This window comes from Mastacembelus armatus, chromosome 11 (genome assembly GCF_900324485.2).
Source record: "Mastacembelus armatus chromosome 11, fMasArm1.2, whole genome shotgun sequence".
In the NCBI taxonomy this organism is placed as follows: domain Eukaryota; kingdom Metazoa; phylum Chordata; class Actinopteri; order Synbranchiformes; family Mastacembelidae; genus Mastacembelus; species Mastacembelus armatus.
In genome coordinates, this window is record NC_046643.1 from 9549718 (window position 1) to 9559453 (window position 9736).

A 9736-nucleotide genomic window follows, 5' to 3' on the forward strand; every position below is an offset into this window, starting at 1 on the left:
TGTCACGCTACAAGTCCATAGCCACTGCTCAGCACCGTATAATAGAGAGTGGGTGAGAGTGAGAGGCCACGTTGAGATACATGACACAGAGAGAATGATAGGATGAAGAGACAGGAAGGTTGACGAAGAGAGGAAAGCGTGTAGTGGAATATCTCAAACAAGTGAAACAAAACTGGATTGAGGGAAGTCAAGGAGGTAGGTTGGGAGAGCTGAGGACTAAAGTAGAGACAGGAAAAGGAAACTAGTAGAGGGTTCATAGGGAATGTGTGACAGCATGGGATAAGAGCAGTCAATAGTGTGTTAATACAGCTGAGCTGATTTCAGATGAAGTAGAAAAGGAAGGAAGTAGGACCCAAAATGTGGAGGGTAAAAAGAACAAGAAAAAACTAAGGAAAGAAGAAATGAAGGACAAAAAATGTGCAGCAATATGAAACAGAGCAGTAATAGAAAGAAATAATGAAAATAGAGGAAGTATAAAAGAAGAAATGAAAGCATAGGAAAGGGGGAACCATGGAGGCAGCAGGGAAAGAAATAAAACAAGGGGGAAATAGCAAGGTAGGGGAAAGGAATTAGGAACAACAGGAAGAAGCGAAAGGAGAGGGGGGGAAATGAAGTGACCAATGAAGAAACCAAAGAGAAAGATGAAGGATAGGAACAAAAACAGGAAAAAAGGAAGATAAGGAGAAAAAGTATAGGGAATAATGAAAAAGGGAATGGGGAAAGTAAGAGAAAAAAAGGCAAAGCAGGGAATAAAGGAAAGTTGACAACAATGAGAGAGGAAAGTAAAAAATGAAGAACAAAGAAGGGAAGGAAGGAAAGGAGAAAAATAAAGGGAGCAGAGAAGGAATACAGATAGAGAGGCAATGATGAGGAAATAGATGACAATGACAGAGTTTTGATATAGCACCAATAAGAAATCTAGAAAGGAGAGAGGGAAGGAGACAAATAAAGGCTGAGCTGAGACGGAGAGGACTGAGACAGTTGGAGAGAAAGAGAGACAGAGAGGAGGGAAATAAGAGCAGTCACGACTGCCGCTCCATCAGCTGTGGTGTAAATGAGCAGTGTTCACAGTTCACAATGACCATAATGAATATTTTAGCACTGCTTTAGGGGCATTAACACTAACAGAGTACTTTGTCCTGCATGTATGAAGAGGACAGGAAAAAGCTGTCGCAGCTTTTTTTACTCAAACTGTAACATTTTGTAAAAGCAGTGGAAGAGATTTTGTTTGATAAATAACAATAAGACCATAAAGAGTGATCTACTGTCTCTGTCTTTTTCAACTACCATTCACGCTTTGTGTTCTCAACAGTCGATGCGCTCACAGATGACTAAGTGGTAAGGCTTGTTGAATGATGGCTGAATGATAGTTTTGATGCCAGTTTCATTTCTTTGTGCTGGCCTCAGTTGTTGCTCCCTGGTTGTAATTAAAAGAGACAAACTCATGTCGAGAATATGGCAACAGTTCAAACACACTTTCAGTCACAGCGGTGATTGCTAATTTTTAGAGCAGATTTAAGCCATTAATGAAAACAGCTTCTGAGTTGCCAGGGTGGGAAAAACACTTTTTTGGCTCCTCTAAAATGATTACATTTATTATTTCATCAATAAATATTGTGGTATTTACAATAGTAAACTTGCTGGATTATTGTGACATTTAAAACGTTGTTTTGTATTTTTGTCACTCTTTAATTAAAAGTAATGAGCCAGTGATTGAGATCAGAAGGCAGGGTCAAGTGCAGAACAACAGCTCTGGAGATGGTTGGGATCCAGTCTATATCTTGTGGACACATGTCTGCATCTTCATCTAATTTAACTACCATGTAAACATTATGCCTACCATGTGCATTTCTTTCTCTGAGCAGGTAAAGGAGACCTTATAGGGGCAAACCTGTCCTTAGATGACCGTGTGATAAAAACCAATGCGGATGTGAAAGCCCTTACCTACTGTGACCTGCAGTGTATCAACCTGAAGGGGTTGTACGAGGTGCTGGACCTTTACCCTGAATACTCCCACCACTTTGTGCAGGACCTACAGCAGGACCTCACATACAACCTGAGGGAGGGACATGAGACACATGTAAGTCCATTGTCTTTTATAGTACTGTTGGATGTTTGTGCTTTGCTGTGCAGAATGATGTACTCTGTGTGCAGAATTGAAACACTAGAAGGCTGTTGTCAAATTCATCTGCTAATGGAGGAAAGTGTCTCTGTATTCAACTAAAATCCCTTTCACACATGCACATATGAGATGGTCAGAACTAGTACAAATACTTTTAAATGGCTACATTTTTTTAATTGTATGTTTTATATATGTTGAGGTGATTAAGAAATACTGATTTCATTGCATTGTAACTAAGGCTTAGCATTTTTTAAAGTACCAGTTTTAAACCCCATTTTCACCTTGATTAAAAGTCCCCATGTACTCAAATGTTCATGTTTTCTGCTGCAACAGAACAAAGATCACTGTAGTTTCCATTAATGGAGTCCTCCTGTTGTTCACAATTTCCAAAAAGCTTCTTTTAATAGGAGAAGAGCAAAATGGGGAAAGTGATTACTCAATGTATGTCTCTCAAAGTACCTAAAAAGAGCAGTAAGTGGCTGAACTAAAAACAACTCAAATCAGATTTTCCCAGTTTTCATCTTTGATTCACATTTTATTTGTTTATCTATTTATTTATTGTAGTTTGGGGAGGGGCACATGCAAAACAAACACTTTATACACACTTACCAATTTCTGTATAATGAATTAATGTAGTGCAATAATGTACGAGAATGACTGATGGGTTGAGTGAGAGAAAAGCAAGAACGGTTGGAGTTTGCAGGCAAACACAAGGGCAAAGAATGCAAGAAGGGAAAAGCTGGAAAGAAAGAAGTGAGAGAGAAACTAGAAACGAGAGAGAGAGATTGGGAAAAATATTTGGAGGAGCCGTGCTGCTGTAATTACAGTCAGGTGTTTACGTCTCTCTTGCCCAAACACCACTGGCCCACTTACACACACACACACACACACACACATGCACACAGTCATGTCTTTCTATAGTTGCAAGGACACTCATAGACATAATGTATTTTCTAGACCCTAACCCTCACTATCGCAACTAAATGCCTAACCCCAACCCTAAACATATTCTAACCCTAACCCTAAAACCAGGTCTTACCTCTTAAAAACCCATTCAAAGCTGTGAGGACTGGCCAAAATGTCCTTACAAGACTAAAATGTCCACACAAGAATAGTATCTGAGCAAAATGTGTCTACAAAACCATACGGAGACGTGTACATACACACGTGCACGCACAGACACGCACACTCTACCTGCCTCAGGGCTTTTAGGTGAAGCTAATGTGGAGAGTGGCAGCTCAAATCTCAGGACTGAGTGGAGTTAAAATGTAGGCAGGAGGCAGCTCAGGGTGTGTCTGTGGCTGAGAGGTTGAGATTGATGTTTGGATAATACTGTATTGCATACGAGTGCTGCACAATACTATTAGTGTAGTGAAGTGAAATATTTTCCAGCACTGCATCACTGAAAGCCATATAATCATGTATTGTATTCTGGTGTTCACTTTAGAAAATAATTTACTCCCGAGCCTTGTGAAATAGCTCCTCTGTAAATGAAAACTGAGAAAAGATGGGCCACATCTCAGTTGCTATTTCCTGCAGTTCATTTACTGTGTATTTCCTCTCTTCCAGGTTAAGGCCAGACTGTCCACAATAGATACTCAGGTACTAAACCACAAGCACTCACACACACAAACGCTGACTGATGATTTACAGTCTGATGGCAATATGCCCTTTTGAGACAGGTACCATTTACTTAAAAGACTTGTCTAAAGTCGACTGCTGCTTCCTGTTTGTCCACAACATTTTAATCAGCCAGGAACAGAAAATAAACTCAATCTCACATTAACCTTCAAAAGGAGATACATTTGTAAAGATCAATTCTGCACAAAATGATTTAGCAGTCATTAAATCACAACTGGCCCAGAATGGATGGAGATAAAATGGCCTACATGCTGTCACGCTGCTCTTTCATTGTTGAGACTACACAGATAATACCAATATAAGAATCTGTAATCTGATATTTTACAGCAAAAACAATACAGCCGTCCGAACCATTAACCTCATGGTGTTGTTTTCCTCTGAGAGAGTGGGGGTCATAGGCGGAGGATCAATAGGCTACTGTGGATCTTATTTCTGTTACAATATCTGATTAATTATCCTCATCTTACAGTTGATCAGCATCATAGCATGTGTCTGTGTTTATTAAGTCTGATGTCAGAGTTCACCAGTGTTGCCTTCATTATTCTGCAGGACACATTTGCAGCCTAAGCCGTTGATCTTGGACTTTTAGGTCAACCTTATCAGTTATAAATCCAGCTGAGTGCTGTGATCTTAATAAGAACTGATGAGTACATATATATGTTTCTGTAACCTCTCTGTATTTCAGGTTAATTGTATTAACTGTATAAATACAGTTTCAGCATCTTTAGAGGGAACTGAAAAAGGAAGGATGTCAGTGAAATAAAACTGAGAGATATGTCCAAGTAAATTTGGCATCATCAAGGCTGATGCGTCAAATGAGGCAACATGAATAGAATTTAATTTAATGTCAACTCTCTGCCTCTGTCCTCGAATCATAAGTGAATGATATTTGTTGTTGCTTTCAACTTGATTTCCTTTCATGTTTCTAGTCAGGGGTGAGACGGAACGGGCAAGTGGTTCAAGGCTATCCGCCTATCGTCGAGGTTCCGGAGGAACACGTAAAAGATGAGGAGGAGGAAGAGGAAGACAGGGTCACATCGTTGTCGTCGGCGAGAACCCGGGCGGTGAACAACAGGGCCGTAGGTGGAAAGTCTCCAATGAGACAACCTAACCAGAAGTCAATGGACCAGAATGCCAGGAGGTCTCAGAGGACAATCCAGGAAATTACTCTCACCACTTTAGACCCTTCCAACCTCAGCTCCAGGTGAGTTTCATCACCAGTGATCTGTCTGTCTGCCTGTGTCTGCACCTCTGTGATGCTGTCTCATGTCTATTTAGCACAGTGGTACAAACTGTACTTCTAAAGTGTCATAAGTGAGAAACAGCAAAACCCATATATATATAATATATGAGCTTTATTTGTTTATTTGAATGTAGTCAGAAACAGAAGCTACAGCATCGTTGTCTCCTATAGTACAGTGTGAACTATTGTGTGAGGAATTTAAATCATTCTTCATATTTGGTTGGATCGCTCAAAGGTTTGCAGCTTTGCCACCATGCAAATAAACATCTGACACAAATATCACATCTAAATTTGTATTTTTTCTGGGATTTTGGTATCATTTTGGATTAATTCATAGAATTAATTAATTTACTTTATCAAGTGTGTCATCTCAAAACCTTTACTCTACAATCATTGTATCATCAACAATAACCTAAAACATGCACATTTTTGTCTGTATGTGCAGGATAGTATATGGTACTGAAGACATTGGGGCGATGGAGAGTTCCCAGGCCTTGTCCTTGTCCACCACCCGAGGTTGTCCTGTTAATGAACCACCTAGTGCCTCAGCATCTGCCACAGGTCATCTTATCATACTTTACAAAGATGTTTACCTCTAAAATTTGAGCTAATGCCATTTCTGATGCCTGCAACTTCCCACCAGCCTAGAAAAGTGAAAAATGCTCCCATTCAAAGCCCTGCTGTACCGTCGTATAATGAGGCTGATTAATGTGACTTTGCATCTTCTGTCGGCGTGTAGACTATTTATCATCTATCTGCCCTGATGCAGTAACTGCTGGGTGTAGATTTGTAGTTCTTGTTTGATGCTTGAAGTGATTTGTTTCGTGCCTAATTTGTGTCACAGATATGCTGCAGATCAGCACAGCAGAACTTGCAGCCAAAGCAGAGGAGACCAGGGGACAACTGCGACACCTCGACCAGCAGGTAGGACTGAGAGCATGTGTGTGTGTGTGTGAGAGTGTTTGTGTGGTGAGAGAGAGCGACTGACGAGCGAGCTCAGGTAAGCACAAGCCATATGGCTATGCCAGCATGTCCGGCACATGATGGAGATTGTATTGAGAGAAATAATGATCCAAGAAAAGATTTTTAAAATGTATAGGTTCTGATCGATGGTGTTTAATCTGTTTTGTTCACCTGGAATTAGTAGATGTACTGTGCCTTGGTATTATGTAGCGTCATATTTTTTTAAGACATTTAAAAGACTTTAGTTGCTCATGTTTCTTGCTTGAAATACACAGTCTCTCGTGCTGTATCCTATGGCTTTGATTGGCAGGTGGCTAAATCGACATTAGACTTTTGGCAGGTGAGGAGGGCTGTTTGCTTCCTCCTGCTAAGCCTCCATGTGTAACCTGGGATCAGGAGATAGACACAGTGAGAAAAGGAAATGCAAAATAAATGGAAAATAGAGCACAAAAAGAGAAAAGGCAGAGGACAAAAAGGGCAAAAAAAAAGAAAAGGATAAAAAAGAGAAGTATGTGCCAGTGGCTCAGCACTTTAACAGTTACACACAGTGGCTCTGTTGTCCTTTCTCTCTCTCTGTGGGTTACCGGTGTTTGACAGGAAGTCTCTCAGCATGGTCTTGTTGGTTGTTAATTCTCACTTGGATCCATCCACACCGATCACCATAGGGGATGGAAAAGAGGTGTTGGCTTAAAGCTTATCTGCTCCTTCCACAAACACACAAACAAATAAAAATGACAAGTTAGGATATTGCATGTTATGTGGTGCATGCAGGTAGCACTGAAATGTGTTTATTTAGGAAGAGGATATTTTCTTTCTGCTGGCATAAACCCATTTTTTCAATGTACAGTCTGTTATGCTGTGTTTACATGACACAGCCATGAACTCAATGTAGTAGTCGGCCACTTTTATAAAAAGAAAGAAAATCAAATAATTAAAGCCTGTATCTTTAATTACTTTAATCTTTATACCACTGGGAAGTAGCAGAACAAGTTGTGAACACAACACTGACACACTAGCAATATGTTGCAGACCCAGCAGCTGCACAGAAACAGCAAAACCCATTTAGAGTCATGTTCCTGGTCACTGGTTACTTTCGTAGCTCTGCGCTGATCTCCACAAAGTCCTGAGTGAAACATCTGGCACTTTGGTATTCATCTGGTATTTTAATGAACCACTGTTCTCTACCTAGTTTCTAGCTTCATCAGTCCATGCTGTTTATAACTGGGCAGATACTTATGAAAGCTTTTTTCGCAGAAAACATCCTGCTAGTTGGCTGCAAAGGAAAGTAATGAGACTGAACCAAAATCATAGACTGCAGAGCTGAGGAGAACTGAATGGTAATTACTTAGATGTTAGGAACAGCCCCGTTCATATTCATAGTTATTTTAGCCATTGTTAATGAAAAAAGTAGTAGATGCAGTTTTAAAATAAGGAATTGAAAAAAATTATGGAACTCAATTTTGGCACAGCATTTACTATAAACTGTAACTATAAGTGAGGCCTGCTGGGTAATCATGATAAATCAGTTAATAAATGTATTCAGATCCACATATTTCTATAACTCTCAGGGCTAAGGTAGTGTATGAATTTATATGATCTACAGTAAAGATGCTGATCCAAATTCTGGGGGATGAAAATGTACCTGTAGCTACAGTGGGTTCTGATCTGGTTGCTCTTTTGTCGGACCATCTCCACAGATGGTTGTCTATGAGGTGGGAGTACTGGAATCATGTTGACAGCGTGTCAGATTGGACTGTCCTGTCTCTCTCAGCTTTTCTATTTTTATCAGAGCCAGAGCTTAGACCCAGGCTTTTATCAGCCACTCCAGAGAGGGAGAGAGATGGGTGAATTGTGAGTGAGGAGAGGAAATATTTTGTTCTCCTAAAACTGTTGTCAGGGACTCAGAATGATAGATCAAAGTCAAACAACATTGATGTAAAAGGATAGCAAAAATAGCAAAAACAAGATGTTTGTGTGTACTATTCACCAATGTCAGCGTTAGAAAAGTGAATATTTGTGCTTATTTAGGATAAACATATGCACATATGTGTGTATGTATGCCAAACCAATGTGTGTCACTGGGAGAGGAAGAGGGGGCTCCCATCTTGGGTTGATCTGTCATCACAACATACTTGTCTGCATTCAGCCTAATCATATCTTGACGTATTCACACGGCGAACGGAGCAGTTCCCACCTGGAGTTGTGTGTCCTGCTGAGGGCTGATGTGTGCCCAGTAGCACTGATGTGGGTGACTGGCCTGATGAATGGTCATGAATGCTTTGACTGGTAGCAGCAGATGGCATGTTGGCAGAGCTTCATGGTCTGCACAAGTCACATGCACGGAGCCACTAATCAACCCCCTCTACCCGTCGCCCCCCTGCCCGTCGATGTAATGACCAATCACAGCAGCATGATGTTACATGCAAAACGGCAGGCAGGGCACAGAAATATTTAGGCCCAAAATGATTGACCTGAAAATGATGACATTGTACTGTATACCCTGGGGCTTTTTGTTCCTGGTAATTAGTGTTTCCTAGAAGGTTTGTCTTCATTATGTAAGCAGAAAGCTCAGCTACATGGCAGTGATGCCATCATGGTGACCGAGTCAAACACGTCCAGCAACATAAGACATGGACATGGTCTTTAAGTCATCCAGGCCTGGATAAGAAACTAGACGTCTTCTCTTTCTTGTAGTAGATATTAGGCTGCTTATTAACTTGAGATAAATCACTTGAATTTGGGTTTTATGCCATGTTTACTGATAGTTACAGCCTCTTTTTTTTTCTTTTTAAAATTAAAGCAGACTTGTATTTCTGTTTCCAGGTCAGCTCTCTCGGGAGGGAAGTTGCTGACCTCGGACAAGTCATGAAGAGAATGGTTCAACTCATGGAGACCCTGATGTCATCAGTGCCTCAGCCTGCAGTAGTCTGCCCCACACACTGCTCCCCAGCACACCACACATACTTGCCCCATCTGAACCCGCCTCAGTCTTACCCTCCACCCTCCTCCCCTCAGACTTCCTCCGTCTGGACAGACACACCTATGTCATTGCCCTCCTCGCCCCTCACTATTCCCCAGCAACATGATCCAATATGCCATGTGGATTCTTTCACACTTAAACCCCAGGACCTCCAGCTGGGGCACCCATCTATCCACAGCTCAACTCCACCTCCAACCCCTATCTCAGCAGTGCATCATTTACACCCTCAAATGCCTTCATCACCCCTCAGTTCACCAGAGATTTCCCACTTCAAAGACGGGGCTTCCAGCACCATCAGGTCAAGGGTGCACAGTCCACCTCCGCAGGACGGGGGGAGATGAGAGCCCTCCTTAGAGCTTTGGGGATTCTCCTTGAACTGGACTTGAGGAGCAGGCCGGGAGCTACCTAACAATCTGAACTTTCCTGGACTCTGCAGGACATTTTCCAGGGTATTTTTTGGGACAGGTTCCTGAACTGAAGATCAAACTGCTCATCTGGGGTCCCCTTGTATCACTGGAGGACATTTTTAGGGATGCAATTCAGATTTAGTTTTTGTATTCTTTTGTCGCACGTGCAGAAAAATCCAGTTGCATGACAAGTACAGAAGGTTTAGGTGTGTTAGCTTTACCTTTTGTAAGTGTAGTATTGTTAGACAGGATTTAGAGGTTTGTGGAGCTGTATGAATGTAGCTCACCCCCAACCTGCAACCCACCCACCCTAAGGTCTCTTTAGAGAGCAACAACAGGGTTATACCATAAGGAGGACAAGAGAGATGGTGGAGGTAGAG

At 41.4% G+C, this 9736-nt stretch overlaps 1 protein-coding gene across 1 annotated transcript in view; it reads left to right on the plus strand.

Annotated features, from left to right (window-relative positions):
* The window catches only part of kcnh8 (potassium voltage-gated channel, subfamily H (eag-related), member 8), a 41471-nt gene extending 32181 nt beyond the window's left edge, over positions 1–9290 (plus strand). Inside the window, exons 11-16 of the mRNA XM_026300182.1 lie at positions 1866–2080; positions 3692–3724; positions 4693–4967; positions 5452–5567; positions 5851–5930; positions 8793–9290. Of these exons, the coding sequence (XP_026155967.1) occupies positions 1866–2080; positions 3692–3724; positions 4693–4967; positions 5452–5567; positions 5851–5930; positions 8793–9290 (1217 nt within the window). The remainder of the gene's footprint in view (positions 1–1865; positions 2081–3691; positions 3725–4692; positions 4968–5451; positions 5568–5850; positions 5931–8792) is intronic.
* The last annotated feature ends 446 nt before the right edge of the window (positions 9291–9736 follow it).